The following is a 17,265-nucleotide window of genomic DNA, read 5'->3' on the forward strand; positions in this document are numbered from 1 at the left end:
TTGCCTTTTCAGCTGCCAAGCGGCTTTCTTATTTTTGTTCACATTGCTGTAAGTTTTGTTTTTTACATTCTGTGCAAGTGGACTTGAAGACTGTACCCCTTCTACTTACCCAGAAAGGTATGTCAAATCTAAAGATGGAGAAATCACAACGTGTGTGACAGCAGAACAGGGACCACAATAGTGTAAGAAAGACACAAACACACCTTTCTGTCCTCTCTTATTTGGACTCGAAAAAGTTACCATGTACAAAGCAGATACGTGGTTTCTCTTTTCTAAAAAACAGGATAGTATTTCCTCATGCTCTATTTCATTATTTTTATGATGTATGAACTATGCTTCTATGATTACACAGTCAGATGACAACTACAATTAAAAAGCAGTTCAATACAATTCATGAGTATCAAGAGGAAAAAATACAAAATAGCTGAAAGAAATGTAATTAACAATGAAAACCCAGGAGAACAGGCTACATAAAATATTGGAAGGTTCTTCCTGTCTACAAGGTAAACTAGCCTAAACAAATCCTGAGGTTCACAGCTCAGGATTTTAAGCTAAGGATATGGACAAATTATCATGGTTGCTAGTGTTATTATGAAACGTCATTCTGCTGCTCAGTTATGGTCTGTCTAGCTACTGCCTCAAAGAAAAGGTGATTGCTCTGATATGTGACCTCCCCACCCAAAGCAATTCTCTCATAACTTCTTTCCACAACTTCTTTTCTATGCCCCAAAACTGTATTTCTGTATTGTCAGTATCAGTAACTCCATTTGATAAAAAGGCTCATAATGTTTAAAGCCCAAATGAAACCCCAAAGAGATAACCTGGGTAACTCATCTGAGGAGATTATTTTGGAGGTGTTTCAATTGCCAAACAAAAGGGAAATTTTCTATTCCTTGCGTATTAAAAAGATTAATTTGGCCTGCAATGTTGTTCAGCTGTTGGAATTAAGAAATAGACATAAATGAATATAAAACTATGGGTCAGCAAATACAGAGCTTTACCCGTACTCTTAACTGGCTCAGAAAATTTCTTTTCAGTATAATTCATAATGCATAAACTCCATAATTTTCATTTAGTTATGTTAACACCTACTACTGTACAACTCTTTCAACACAAAGTGTTATGTAAGTGGTACATATTATTATGATGTTATTTGCTACTCTAAATAATATTTAACAAGCACAACACTGATAATTTGTTCATGTTGGCTAAAATTAAATATTGAAACCAACTTTTGAAATATACATTTTTAACTGACAGTTAGGAGGCAAACAATAGAAATGGTCATTTGGGCTGAAATGTTTTTAAAAAAATTACATTCTAATTTGCTTCATACTTCGTCTACAACTGAAAGGGTAACATTTAGAATCCGTATTTAACTCAATGCTAATATCAATAAACTTCAGTTTAAATTAATGCAAAGGATATGCTCTAATGGAAAAGAAATTAGTCACTTTGCTAACTACTGCTAAAGTCTAAAAGTCTGAAAGAGTTTTAAAATATTGTTCAATATTGTATGTGCAAAACCGCATTTAGTGTCTTCAAAGGACTCTAAGTGGCCAGACATCTCTCATACCATGTCTTCTATCTGCGTACATTAAAGACATTAGGTCTGTGGTTTCTGTTAAGCCCAGTGGTGACAACTGCTGGGAAACTGTCAGTCTTGTGCTTTCAAACAACTGGTCTGGATATGTGAAATTTGTAGAACTGGAAGCAATAGCTGGAAAGCATCCTGAATATAAGTAGTACTGTTGCAACCCTAATGGGGAGAGAAAACACGGTTCATCAGTATAGCTGTCATGTATTTCAGGAATTACATTTTACTTTTTAAATACACTTTACTTTTTTTACATCTGCATCATGTTATATTAGCATATATATTCACACAAGATTTCACAATCTGTAGATAACAAAAATGATGAATTACAACAGTTTCAGGCTAACAAGGATAGCCTGAGTCACTATAAAAAAATCTGATTTCCCCTCAGTTTGAACTCTTGGACAGTTTTGTTTGTAATGTGAGTAGAATAAAATGCCATGGTGTTCAGAAGTAGATTTGACTTTTTAAATACAAACCAGCTAGTCTTTCCATCTACAGAACTAATTTTGAATTTGCTGTAGGTGGAAGAAGCGTCACTGAAATTAGCAATTTGAATTATTACAATGGTTTTAACATGTAGTACTATTTTTGGAATTTCTAATACTGAACGGTATAGCAGCTTTTAATTCTCCAGGAACCTAGGCTGTATTAATACATATTTGTATACAAATACAGGATTTAAGAGGTACAAAACCTTGTACTCCATAATTCTGGACATTCCCAGATTTTGCAATATCTGGAGCACAGAAAGATATGTCAGCTATAACAGCAAATTTACCCTATAACAAAAGGAACCGTATAGTAACCTTTAATACAGCTCTATTCAACTTTCCATTATTATTGTTAAAGATATGGTTAATTCAGTGCAAAATTGCTTATTGTAAAACAATCTTTTCCTCATTTTTAAGGGAACACAGCTATTAGATACAGAATGACAATTTGTAGTCACTACTATATGTTTATTTATGTTTAAAGAGAAGTGTGATCTAATTAGCAGAGTTACAAGAATTCATGTTGCAGATAGTACACATTTTAGTACTTTATGAGCATATTACTCCCTCTTGACCTCTTCTTGGTAAAAATGAGGCACCTTTTACTCACTGTGCCTTTCTGATGAAGAATAGCTCATGGTGTTTAAAAGAAGAGGTCACTCATAGATCATGGTGTCTAATAAATCACTCAGAAACATTTTGGTGATGTCTGACACATGGTTATCCATGTGCTGACCAAGCCTGCTGCTAAACTGTGAATCTTTGTAGAAATCTAAATGCCCATGGATAGGAAGCACTGTAGCATACCTGCAACTCAATTTTAAAGAAAAGAATAGTCTGAAACTATCTGTGAATCAGAAATACTTTGCAGTATTTGGGTAATGGAACAGTAATAATAGACTTATCCCGGGCAACTTGTGAATAGGTTACAAAAGGGCTAAACAGCACATTGCAAACTGTCTGCTGTGCTCTGACCAATACAGAAGCATAATTTAAGAGCTGGCCAGTCTTACTCCAGTCATACAGTTCTTAAGAATCCTCAGGAAATGTAATATTACTACTGTAGTATTTGTGGGAGAGGCTGAACACAGAAATGAGAGGTTTATGAGCTGGCACTGAACAGCCAGAATGATACTGTCATTACTTTTTATATAGTTCTTTCTTCAGACATAAATGCAATTGTTTCATTTCAAAATCATTTTACTAGAACATTTCCTAATGTGAAAAAAGTGAAAGCTTACCTCTAATAGCACACGGTTGATGATGGGGTTAAGAACCTCTGCCTTCATACTGCTCTGTAAACCAGAAAATTGAATGAAATGCCAGGACAAGAAATACATTTAACAAAAATATACTGATATCTGAAAAGTGTTTTTATGAATTCTATAAACATCTTGCTTCACCTTGATTCTTATTCAGACTGTTTATCACAGTATTCCTGATAACTGTGTCTACATTTCATACACACTTCAGTAGACCCTAAGTATTTCTGTCACTGAGTACAATGAGCTAAGACAGGCCCTGGGTTTTACTTTTCATAAATTCATATACCAGAGTTTCAAATTGCCTGGTTTCCTATGGATGTGAGATTTATGTGATGACATTTTCTGTCCATCTGTCAGTCAGTGTCCCCCAAATTTCTTAACGCCTTGCTCATTTTCAAGGAAGCAAGAAGGAAAAATACAGGTCAGAAGGAAAATTAAGTTCTTAGAAGTTTCACAAATGTCTGTGGTTAGGAGGAAATGAAAGGCCCAGATTAGCTCCCTTACAGAAGAAAAAACAGGTGAAACTTGGATCCCCAAACTGGAGGCAGCATATGTTGAGCTGGACAACGTAGGCTGGCCAGTAAACATTGCTCAGCACGCATAGCATTTTTGTCAACCACCAGATAGGAATAAAGATGGGTACAATGAGTAGTGACACTACTAGAGGCTAGAAAACCAAGATTCAACAGCTTCTCTGCTTTCTAAAATGGCAAAAGTTCTTTCCTTTTTTTATTCCCACTGTTCTTTGCATTGTGTTTTTTTTGAATGACAGTAACCTCCAGCAAGAGTTGCTTGCTTTCAATATTGAACAGTGGACTCCATTAGAACAAAGGAAACACAATACTGATTAATTTAACTGAAGGATTTCCACTTACAACCTTGTAGCCTTCATATTACAGATTTAAAGAAACATGAAACACCTTAATTTTAGTTTGGAGAAAGATGGCAGAACAAAGGGAAGATGGTTAGAGAAAAGAAGAGCAATTTTACTGTCAGTTACTAGAAAATCCATTACGAAGTGCACTGTTTAGTTGATTGTCAATAAACTGAAACAGATAGAGAGCAGTATCAATTAAATACTATTGATTGTATGAATCAGTAAGTTTAAGTTTGAAAGAAATCTTGCATAGCAAGCAAAGCTGTTATTTCTTACTTCTGCACTACTGCCCACTCAGAAACGTCACCAACATTACAGACTATGTGTACAGCCAGCATTACAACTAATGTCTGAATTATATAGATAGAACTATAGGGATGGCACTATGTTTGAAAAAAACAGTATTTTCTGTTCTAAGCCATTTCTCAGTTTCCCAGGAGTTAATGGACTTTGCAGGATAGTGGAATGTGTTTGTGAACCTGGGTACTGTTGGCAGGTTAAGGAGGAAGTTGAACCACTGGGACATGCAGGGAGATGTAGATTTTCTACAGTCCTGTGTGACAGGCACTCCTTAATTTCCTACTGATTATGGTGAGCAGAAGGTCCACATCTTCCTCCAAAAGCTTACATGGATGGGACACCACATAAAGATCACCAGGCTGCCCTACTAAAATTCTCTTCTAGAGAGTATTTTGGCAATGGGAAGTGTCTTTCTGCTCAATTCCTTATGTGTCCACACAAATGTCCACAAAAGCAATCTGGTCCTAAAAACTGAGTACAGAGTTGATAAGAAAAAAACCTAGTGCAATGCTTATGAAAGCTTTAGTTTCCAATTTTCTGATCTGGGCCAGCTTAATATTTCATGTGCAATTTATTTTTATATGTCTGTGCACGTATTTATTGCAAGTGGCACACAAAGATATGCTAAACTACTATCCCAAAATGCAAAATAAGCAGTTTCTCCCAGAGTAATGGGAAGGAATGTAAATTATTCAGAATAAAAGCAACCCCATAAATCATGTTCTCTACAAATAACTCTGAAAAAACTGCTCAGAGATGTGCTGGAAGAGCTCATGGGAGAACTGGGAAAATTTCCTTTGATGTACATTCACGTTTTCATGGAGTAATCAGGAGAGCCAGAGTTTGTTCTTCTCTGACGTTTACAGAACAATTTCAGCAACAGCGCAATTTTTGCCTTTGGATCCTGCTAGAATACTCAGATGTCAGTCATCTTTGAAACATCTTGAAAAGCAGGATACTATTTCTAGCAAAGATGTTCATGGATAAATGGATGTTCCTAAATGGAATATTTTGAGATACAAGACAGAGTGATTTTTTTTAAAGACAGACAACCAAACAGATTTTCTAATCTCTTAAACCTTTTAAAAACATAGTGACCCTAGGCCAGGGGATTTAGCAAAGCCTAAGAAGAGAGCTCGTGAAACTATCTTAAGGTACTGGAAGTGTTATCTGGTAATGACTTTTACACAAATACATTCAAAAGTGATAGGCTGAGTAGGAGAAGAGAATATCATCAAGTTGTAGGACTTCAAATGTGGGGCCCTTTCAGCATGAGAAGATAAGAAGTGCTATGTGGTAATCAGGAAAAATAGGAAATGGTATCTAGAAAGAGAGATTTTTAGAAGGCAAGGGACACATTGCAGTCTATCAAGCCTTATAAACTTGCTCTGCAACAGGGAATCTCCTGTAAAAATGCTCTGTGCTGTTGATCTGAGGAAAGAAGTGCTCTCTTTGCTGGTACCTCATGTAAAGCCACTGGACTTGGGTAATAATTTCTGTTTCAAGAAGTTAACTATGTTTAAAAAAGCCCAAGTGCTACAGAAAATGCTGTTATCTTACCCCAGCTGCTGTTAAAGAATCAGAAAACTTCTTTGATAAAGATGAAACTTCATTGCACATGGCACTTGTTAAACTGGTTTAAAAAAAAGAGACAAATATAAAAATACATTCTTGTCCTGTCAACGGATAAAACCCCTATGACTGTCCCAAGCACACACTTCATCTTAGAAGCCAAGAATGTTCTTAAGGCAATTTTGCTTCTAGTAATTTTTTAAATATTTTGGGGTAGATTTTGTTCATGGTATAGTTTTTATATTCCTCCACTGATGTCATGGTTTAACCCCAGCCAGCAACTAAGCACCATGCAGCCGCTCACTCACTTCCCCACCCCCCACCCTACAGTGGGATGGGGGAGAAAATTGGGAAAAGAAGTAAAACTCATGGCTTGAGATAAGAACAGTTTAATAGAACAGAAAAGAAGAAACTAATAATGATAATGATAAAACTAATAAAATGACAACAGTAATAATAAAAGGATTGAAATATACAAATAATGCACAATGCAATTGCTCACCACTCGCCGATCAACACCCAGTTAGTCCCTGAGCGGCGATCCCCCCGCCCCCACTCCCCCCCGTTTATATATTAGATGTGACGTCACACAGTATGGAATACCCCTTTGGCCAGTTTGGGTCAGCTGTCCTGGCTGTGTCCTCTCCTAACTTCTTGTGCACCTCCAGCCTTCTTTCTGGCTGGGCATCAGAAGCTGAAAAATCCTTGACTTTAGACTAAACATTACTTAGCAACAACTGAAAACATCAGTGTTACCAACATTCTTCTCATACCTAACTCAAAAACATAGCACTGTACCAGCTACTAGGAAGACAGTTAACTCTATCTCAGCTGAAACCGGGACAACTGAAAAATCCATTGCTGACTACAGCAGCAAAATGATGTCACCTTGGCTCAAACACTAGTCTTTTTTGGTAGGGCAATGTTTCAATTTTTTTCAATTCTAAACTTCTGATGATTGCAGCAACACAACTTCTAGAAATACCGGTAGAAATAAATCAAACTTTAATGAGGATAGTGAGATGTTTCCTATCTAAGCAATAAAACATCTACTCTGTACTAACAGAGGAAGTACCCTTGTGGTTAAAATACAAGAGAACAAGGAGATCTAGTTCTATTCCTAGATCTTTCACTGTTTTGCTAAACATTCACAAGTGCATCATATAGAATCTCATCCTGCAAGGTGCACCATACCTTAGCTCTAATTCTGAAAAATACTTGTTCAAGTACTTTGTTTTAGACTGAAGTGTTCCTATGGACTTTGCCATTGGTATTAGCACTCCTAAGGATAAACACTTGCTTTAATACTTTACTTCCTTAGGACTCAAGTGCTTACAACATTTTAATGTCAAAACCCACTGGAATCAGTAGAATTGATTACTACAGAGAGCGTGAGATCTGAGTTTTGAGTCCCACTAGATAAACTGGCTTCTTAATTTATGTATGTTTTGTCATGGTTTACTATGAAGTTGCTGACAAATGTGGTCTTACAGTTTAGAACTACAGATTGATTTTTGTATATTTTTGGCAGGTAAACACTAGATAATGAAACTCTATTGGCCAATAGTAAGACTGCATTATGCACTCCAAAAGCCAATTCTGTATGTGCTAGCACAGTATCTTTTGCAGAGTGAACAGGAAATGCAACCCAAATGAGCATGTACATTCACTTGCTGAAGCAGAAACAACTTTCAGCCTGTGAATAAGTCATGTTTTTGTAAACATACATATGTTAGCTGTGTCAAAAAAAATGACAGGTAGCCTATGTAACTTGATTACATGAGAAAATATAGCACCAGGACCCCTAAAGCCAATGCTGTTTGTTGATCCATGAAATTACTGTGCCTTCAAGTGCCAAAAGCTGAACAGAGCTTCATGAGTTTCAAGCAAATGTCAAATGTTCAAATATGAAGTACATAATACTCACTTTGTCAGTACTTTTGCTTGATCTTGAGCTGTTTTTTCTACTTCCTGCCCATGTAGAATTAATTCTGCTACCTTATGAAGCTGTTCAATACAACGAGCAGTTACCTCAGCCAGACTTTCAATGGACAGCATGTAGATTTCCTTAAATTAAAAACAGGGAATAATATAATCAGTACTAACAACACTGATAAATATACATATAGATATATACATACAAAAGAATTTGAAACATAGGAGCCCTCGTCGCCCCAATTGGAAATTCCATCACATACACAGTGAGGTAATATCAGCCATAACGTCATCCTCACAAACAATACTGGAAAATGAAATATCCACAGATTATAAAATACAGACCTTATACTTATCCTGAAAAATCAGTAAGAACAAGTCTACCATTTATTTGGATGGGAACTAGGTCAGGCTCTCAGATTTCCTAACATAGCACTTTTAAACCTAGTCCTAACAAATACAAAGATCCCTTAACTCTAGAAGAAGTCATAACTACTTTCATATGGAGCCAAAAGTATTGTCATCCCTCAGAGGAATCTCCATAGTAGAAATGGGTAATATTCCCAATAAAAAAGTGGCTTTTATCAGCAATGATAAAAAATTCTGTCTAGCACTATGGCATTACAGCTTTCACAAGCTGATGCCAGCTGGAAAACTGCAATCGCATGAAAATCTGTAATATATACCGTGTAACTCTGTCTCCTTCTTTGGAGCTTTTTTGTAAGGAAACGTGACAGATAATTTCTTTATTAGAATTCATTCAAAAAGTCTTGATATATTGTTATAACTTGGCATAAAACATTCAATCACAATTAACCTTATCAACAAGAAGGGTTGTCTAAACAGACACAATACTTTTAGCCTTAAGAGCTATCTTTCATAAAGGGAGTGAACACTTGGGAGTTGCCTAAACAATATTTCTGTTTTGTCTGTTTGTGATTTATACAGTTTAAGAGTTTAAGTAAAGTTTGAGAATTTTTTCCATGTATTGTCACTGGGAGAAAGAGATGCCAAGGAATGCTGAGATATGACTTGCAATGTGCTATCGACATTACACCACAGAATCCCTCAGCTCACTGTATGTTGTGTAACGCAACTCACAAAAATATAGATATAGAAAAATAAAAACAATGTGATAGGCAGAGGACCTGCTACTTTGATATTTACTTCTGGGAACAGACTAACAGTAAAAATATTTATGTAAGTTAGTTTCCTATTGGGTCTACAGTGAATAATTATACGCTACTACTTCTTAATACTTCCATGAGTTTAAAAAATAAGGACAACATATAAAACCAACACACAAAGATAAAGAAGTAATCTTATCAAAGTATGACAACTTGTTTAATGAAACTTGTCCTTGAAAAGCTATCTTACCTCCACAGTTTTGTTTTTATCTACTTCTGGTTTATCACTGTCAATTTTATCTTCTTTTTCAGTCTTTTCTTCACCAGGTTCTCCAGGTTCTTCTTTTAACTTCTCTTCTATGTCTACTGGGGTGGAAAAACTGGCTTTTTCCAGCCATTCATGAGCTTTTTTCCTAGCCTGTCAAAGAAAGGACCCAACCCCAAAGTTCAGGTCAAAAAGGGAATATCAAATTATGTTCCTGAACAGTAATTAACAATACATTTAATTACTTCCCTTTTACATTCAGAAGTTTAAACATATCAAGCTTCTGCATGGCATTTAGTCAAGTGTGTATTTAAGAAACTCTAGGGAAAAGCATTTCTGACTGCATAAAGGTGGATCAGCCAGGGATAATTCCTCTACAGGTATGATATTCCTAACCAACACATAGAGTTGACATTAATACCAAAGTTACTAATATTTCAGCTTTATGAAGTACCTTCCAAAAGAATTTACACAGAAATAATTTTCCTAAATAAAAAAAGATAAGAAGGTGGTATAAAAAAATAAAATAAAAAATATGGGAGAGGTAAGAGAGATGTACTAAATTCTTAAAGGAAAAATAAATAGAAAATCACTGTATCTTCAGCTGCCTTCCCAGGTATGAAAGTAGGTCAAAAGTGGAAAAGCCTTGAAGTTTTATACAACTTCAGACTACTGTTATGGTTAGTAGGAAACTTATGATGTCTCTTTTTTAACATGAAGTCAAATTAAAATATGTTAAGACCTAAGCCTAAGCTACTTATCCATAGTCTATCTTTGTAGCTAGAGATAAACATTCATGTGAGCCTAAGATCAGCAGGTGAATCACCTTTAAAGGAGCCCGACGGTACAAATGTGACTAGTGATGTGACTAGCTTCTAGCCATCTAACTTTTAGATGATTGAAGCTAGATGAGATAAATCCAAAACTTTTGGATTTAAGAAGGTCTGGAGAAATCCCTCAGAAGAATAAATATGATGAGCAAGAAAAATAATTCTGAACCTGACCTTTGTTCCCAGAACATAAGACCAAATCTACTGTGCTCGTGAACTCTGTTCTGCTGAGACATCCCTGGTTCAAGGCTTTCTAACATGGTGCATTGTGCGAGCTAGTCATTGCAACTGTATTGACTTACTAATCTCACTTCTAAGAAAGCTTTTCTGTATTTATCCTTTTACTCCTGCCCTCCTGTACTTTGCTTTCTGAAGTGTCTGAACTGAGCTAGGTACTGCTCTGTGTCAGATTTCAGAACAAAGCCCTCCCTCTTTGTCCAATAAACAAGGAGTAGCTCACCAACAGGTGCTAACCTTGTTAAGTTTGTCAGGAGTAGCAGCAACATGCAATTCAAACAGCAGTTCGGTAAGCATGCTGACAAACTCTTCTCCCATATCTGCTGCAAGAAAAAACAAGACAATTTTTTTATTAGGGTTTTCACTATAATATTTTACACAGTCAAATACATCCAATCAAATAGTTTCCCCAAGAACTCTAGCACTTGAAAAACAGTGACAGTGATACAAGAAAGGGGTGTGTGGGTGTGTGCGTGTATACGCTCAAATAAAGACGAGAACAAGCAACAGAGATACCTGTACAACCAGATATGCTAGCCAGACACTTCCAAGTACTCTTTCCACCCCATTCTAAATTCCACTAAGATTCACAAAAACAGGTAAGAGGAGAAGAAGTTGCACAATCCCTAGTTATCTGACAAAAACACAAGACCCACAAAATAACCAAAGAAGAGATACTAACCTATTCTTTCAAACTAAAGAATAAAAACTGCAGCAGGGCCAGATACAAATAAGTTTTAGAGGAAAATTACTGGAAAATGTTCTCTCTTGCTCTGTCTGCAAACCACAGCTAAGAGGTGTGTTTTCTCTCTATTTTAAGATTGAGCTTTGCTTAAATGAAGAATGTTTTCTGTTCTGCTTTGGAGTAATGAGCCTTGAAGAATCTGCACTTCCATTTCACAAGATTAATGAGCAAAGATAAATATCACTAGTATTCGAACTTTATTCTTATTATATATATCTTCCTTTGACTACTTGCAGTTGCCATATTCTAACATGCTCTAAGTTCCTAAAAGTTGGTATTTTGGTTGGTTCTGTTCATCTGCACTTACTGAGTTTGGAATCTTCATTAATGCTTCCTGGTGGAATATACAAAATCCATTTTTTTTAGCCTGATGACACTAAAATGTCAAAGTCCCCATACTGAGCCTGATAAAAGTCCAGCTACTTCAAAAATTAATTTCTTGTCTTGCTGTATTCCCCCTTTTTTTATTAATTTATTAGCTAGGGCCAGTTTTTCTATTTTATGCAAATCTTTAATACTGGGCTTAAAAGCTGAGGGACGTTACTCTCCAATGACTTTGGGGATTTTGATAGAACTGTTTACAGTCTACAGTACCTTGCAACATGTGCAAAGGTGGTGGAATCTGACACTCGGATTATACTTTCCTAGAGCAAAGGACATCTAACTGTTGCTTGTAAAGAGAGTGCCCATCTTTGGTGCTCTAAAATAAATCAGTATTTAGCACAAAGAACTCTTCACCCACAATGACCAAGAGACTGAGCTTTGCTCTTAACAGCAGGGGAACAAGTCAAGAAGATTGTATTCTGGCAGGCCAAAGAGATGCACAGAGTTAATTTAATTGCTGCCCTTATCAGTAAATTTTGGCAATAGGATTTTCAGGTTTTGCAATACAGCACCTCTTGGGTACACTGAATTCACTTGTTTTTAAAATGATGCCAAAATGTTTTATGAACTGCTGAAAACTGATAAGCAGTTCACTGGATCAAAGCAAAATTACCAAAATTGTTGATAACTGGCATATTCAATTCAATACTCACTTTGGTTACTGTCTCCCTTAACCTCACATATGAATTTTTTGGTGTTAATGGCTTTCAAAATGTAGGTAAAGCTACTTTTTCAGATATTCTCCTCTCATTATTTCATAAACAACTGAAAGGAAAAGAAGCTGCAGTGAAAAATACATGAAAGGACTGCATAATCAAAGTGAGAGGAAACATTAGAGAAGGGTATGCATGTGGCTTTCTCCTACTTGTGTAAGAAAATATCTTTTCCTTTTCTTTCTTTTCATATGGATTTTGCACCTATCTGATTGTTAAGCAAAGACACAAAAAAAACGATTCCAGTTTCAAGGTTGCCAAGAACAAAGCCTAGCCCAAATCCTTTCCCAAAACAGTCCTCTAAAGATCATCGCAGTAATTTCTCCTTGTGTAGGATGGAAAGTGTTTACAGTAGAAACTAAAAGCAGCACTAACACGTCTGAATGAGATCCTGAGAGTCTTGGGTAAGACAGGATCCTGAGAGTTTACACAAAACAAACGGCTGGCCACTCTTTTCAAACACTCGAATGCAAAGTACAGGTTTTCCTCCCAGTTAGTCTATTTTTTGCTGAGTATATATAGCGCTGACAAATGACACCATATAAATAAGATGATTTTGATGATGAGAAAGTGGTAACAAATTAGCAGTAAGTGGTAATTAACTTGTTTTCAAATACTGCTCAGTGGCTTGATAAGATTTAATATTTTCAAACACCATTAGTTAATCTCTTTCTTTTGTAGGGGGGTCGCTTCCTTAGAAAGAAACCACAAGTTTTATTGAGCTGGGAAGCACAAATCAAAATCCTACTGAAGGCAAGTTAGGTGGAGTTTTAAACTGTTTAGCAAGCAGGATTAGAACTCAAAATTCTTCCACAGAATTTAACATAGCCTGCTACCTCTTGCTAGATAGCTAACTTAAGTAAAAATATGTGATTCTTTACAAAAAATACACTATTAGAAGAGCATATGGCTCACTGACTTGATTTTATAAGTGTAAAACCTATTAATGTGCTTATCAGAAGGTTAATTGTATTAACTGGCTTGAGCTAAGAACACAAAATAGAAGGAAGCCTTCTCTTCACAGCAAGACATGAGCTGCATTTAAGCCTGATCAGCAAACCTGTTGTTAAATTTTACTGTCTTTTATCTATACGTAATTATTAATTATGCCACAGAAAGATGCTTAAGGTCCCAACAAGTCATTTCAGGTAAACAATTCCAGTTAAAAAAAAAAAAACCCACAACAAATCCCAAACAATTCAAACCTAGACCCTAAAAGATCAAGTGTGCTCCCAGAAGGATACATATTGATGCCCCCCAGAAAATATGACCATAACACTAAGCACAGTCAATAGCAAGTCACTGGAATCCAACTTAAATTATGTCAAGATTGGCACACTAAAGTATCAATAAAACATTAAACTGTTGAAAAGAACTGTACTCCATGAGGGGAAAAGGATGTGCAAATCACATAGAACACTACATGGAAAGGTGCTGGATATTGTTTTTATCTAAATATGGCAGACAATTGTCATGTAAAGGCCTATTAATGCAATTCTTTAAGTTTTACAAGGTTTTATGCATTTGTTGCATAAATGCACTTAATAAAAACACTTAAGATTCTATGCATTAAGAAATTCAGGAAAACGTCTGTCTTCCCTGACTCAGGAGGATTGTAAGAAGCCTTCAATCACTCTAACAAGATTTTAATGAAGATAACGCATTTTTGTGACTGGGAAAGGTACCCAGACTAGGATACTGTCTAGAAGGGACATGTCAAAGCACTATACAGTGTTAAGAGCACTATCAATGCAGTGTTGCACGTACTACGGATTATGGGTGACAGGCTGAAGAAAGAAGTAAAGGCCACATGTCCCAGGTTAGGAGCCTGACCACAGAACTGTAGGCTCAGCCCTAACAGCTACTTTGAAAAGTGATTAACCTTTTTATTCTTTTTGTGTCCTCCAGTGGAATTAAAATTTATCCAACTTAATACTAATAAATGAAATTGATCTTTAGTTCAAGTATTAATAAATCTTGAGCCTGCTTGCACTAAAGGATGTGAGTCATTTTGAACTGCAGCCTGAAGTAACACCCATTCAGCTGTAAGGTGGAGAGAACACGTGTGGTTATTATTTCCGCTGTCAGAGAGGAGGATATGTTTCACTGCTGACTGGTTTGCTTTTGCAGGGGAAAACCTGCAGCACACTCTGATTTGGTCTTTTGGGGTTTTTTTTGCTCATTGTGCTCATTGTCTTGGTCCCAGCCTATTTAAAAAGCCAGCCAATGTTTCAAGGAGCATGATCAGCAGCTGTGCTTCACTGAAAAAAGAGAACTTCTGACTACCAGAGAAAACACCACTTTGTGCTTTTCCTGGGGGCTAGTTTCAAAGCAAGGAACTATTTCCCACAGAAATTAAGGAATAACAGACAGCTCATGAATCCTCGCTCTTAAGCAGGTAATACACTTTCTTGACTTCTATTTCTCACAATCCCACAGAGGAATGTGGGGTTTTAAAGAGTAACAAGGGGAAAAAAACAGCACAAAACTCTACCATACTAAGACTTTACACTGAACACTCGCTGTCCCCCCCTGAGAAGAGTAAGCTCCCTGTGAGAGGCATCAGGCATACTGAGTAAGCACTGCTAGAAAGAGCAGTCTGAGCAGAAAAGACTTTTCCAGTAGAACATGTGGATGTTAACAGTTTTTCTAACTTTTCTGAAGGCTAGAGAAATCATACCTCACCATCTTGCAAAATGTAGGTTTTATGGGCAAAGCACCCCTGAGAAGATCAAGATGACATGGAAGAAATATCTTTTCATGTTTCTTTATTTCTGAAACACAGCAATATGGTGTTCAATGGCATAAGCCCGACTTCAGTCAGGTCAAGGCGATTGTTTCTATGAGCTAGAAGAAGTTTGGTATGGACCTCACAGGCCTGGAGGCATGAACTATGGTGGCTTTAAGCTAACTTTGTATCCTTCTGTTCTCAGCCTGTTCTGGGGAACGCCAAAATTCCTGATCTAAGACACCTATTTTGCCCCTAAACAAAGCACTGACCCATTTTACTGTAACTTTTGTGAGCTGATCTATGGCCTGTCATGCCAGTCCCATTCTCTTCAATGCTGTGCACTATGTCATACTTACGGCATGCTTCTGCTGCTATAACTTCTATCTCACACTCCACATGCCACATCTTGCCAAGCAATACCTAGAAAGCAGCTTTGCCGCTATGTTTCAAAGTGACTTTCCTTCAAAAAGTTCAGAGTTCTTAAGTCTCTTCATTACACTGTGATCTTTTCCCTATCTAGCAAGGGAGGGTGCAAAGTGAGGATGAAGTTGCTAAACAGAAAGCATTGCTAAACACTCCAAAACTTTCAGATTACACAATTTCATAAGCAGATTGTGTAAGAAAACCTGAGTTATCCAAAAGGTTATTTTCCCTTCTTATTTTTGTTTTACTTTCACTGATGATATAGCAAAGTAATATAATACTTCCTTCCATTGTCTTTTCTATATCTCATACTTCAATTACAATATAAATTCAAAATTAAGCATTGATCAGCTTCCAGAACTTTTAGAGTATTAATTTTAGTGACTACCTTATGAAGAGTATAGGATATCAGAAATTATAGTTTGGATTGTAATTTTTTAAATTAGTATATACAGAAGTAACAGTTATTCATATGGTTAAGTCTCTGTGTTTCTAATTACCTTTCTGTGCCTGCACCACTTCGTCATCCGATTCCTTTGGAACAAAAATCTCTTTTATAGCAATTAAATCCTTTTTCACACTCTCCAACTGCTCTCCATCAAGTGCTGCTAAATATGACTGAATCTGTAAAAGAAAGGACAGTAAGCATTCCTAACCAAAACAGAGCTTTCTTAAATGCTACTTTAGAGCCTGATACCAAAATAGGCTAAGAAATGGAAACTTCCATTTTGCTCAAATCTTGTCTCTAACCTTCCAACGTAGACACATTTTTGGTTCTCATCAACAAAAATTTGTTGAGTATCACAAAAATTACACCAGCCTTACAAGATCATCAGGTCTCTACCTTCTCTCAGAACATTAGTTTTGAATTATAAATCGATGGTTTAACTGCGAACTGTAATAAGCATTTGGGGATTGCTTGGATGAAAACAGCAGGCAGAAAAAGCACAGGCGGAATTTATGGTTTAGTCTCAGCACTCACAGGAAGAGTTGGAAAAAGAAGCCTGTTTCCCCTCTTCCAAAATGTGACCAGAAGTATTGACAGTCTACCAGTCTACCTGTTCTGAAGAATGTATTGACAAGTCTTTGCATGTCTCAGGTATCTGCAAGTCCCTGCCTATCTAACAGGTTGGCATGCCTAAGAGGGATGGAAACAGATACTTTGCATCACTGTTTGTTTGCACTACAGTTACATAGTGTTAAACCCATGATCACACTCTCTGCCTATGGAAGCCAAGAGAAATGCCTTCTCTCCCTTTGATACAAAATTTTACTTTTATGTTTGTTTCAAGGGTTTTTTTCTAAGCTTGCTTGGCAGAGGTGCAGGCTGGCTCAGTGAGAGACTGGAGAAAAATGTTATTTTCTTATGTTCCTCCTTTATGTGTCCAGCTCACATGCTCAGGGTTAAATGCAAGATAAAGTTGGGAGACCTAACGCAGGTTGTGAAGGACTACCTAGGGCTTTTTTGTCCCTCTCTATAGCATTATCCATTTCATAGGATTAACTGGGAACTTTTTTTAATGGAAACTTTTAAAATAAAAGCTTAAAAATATTTTTAAATCCCTGCTATCAGAAGCATATTGGACATTAGCAATGCCTCCAGTCTCTCTTGTGCTCCTGTGGCTTTTGGGCTGTTAGTATACATCTCAAACTTACAGTACTGTAGGTATTTTGTGGGCATGAGTATGGTAATTATGAGGGAATTGCACTTGTTGACCCACACAGACGCATTCAATCCTGCTGGAGTGAGTAGGATTATGAACAAGGGGT

General features: G+C 36.6%; 1 protein-coding gene across 6 annotated transcripts in view; it reads right to left on the reverse strand.

Moving 5' to 3' along the window:
- Positions 1–301: 301 nt before the first annotated feature.
- Positions 302–17,265, reverse strand: part of FAM114A1 (family with sequence similarity 114 member A1) — a 36,672-nt gene continuing 19,708 nt past the window's right edge. For 3 of the 6 annotated variants that reach the window (XM_049832763.1, XM_049832773.1, XM_049832811.1), the window contains 7 exons: positions 15,996–16,119; positions 10,737–10,822; positions 9,418–9,585; positions 8,033–8,172; positions 6,094–6,166; positions 3,333–3,386; positions 302–1,759 (listed from right to left, as the gene is read on the reverse strand). In XM_049832763.1, coding sequence (XP_049688720.1) covers positions 1,658–1,759; positions 3,333–3,386; positions 6,094–6,166; positions 8,033–8,172; positions 9,418–9,585; positions 10,737–10,822; positions 15,996–16,119 — 747 coding nt within the window. In that variant the 3' untranslated portion in view covers positions 302–1,657. Of the gene's footprint in view, positions 1,760–3,332; positions 3,387–6,093; positions 6,167–8,032; positions 8,173–9,417; positions 9,586–10,736; positions 10,823–15,995; positions 16,120–17,265 lie in introns of those variants that run through there. The other 3 variants (XM_049832783.1, XM_049832792.1, XM_049832802.1) reach the window with 3 other exon arrangements.

Source organism: Accipiter gentilis, chromosome 3 (assembly GCF_929443795.1).
Source record: "Accipiter gentilis chromosome 3, bAccGen1.1, whole genome shotgun sequence".
NCBI lineage: Eukaryota > Metazoa > Chordata > Aves > Accipitriformes > Accipitridae > Astur > Astur gentilis.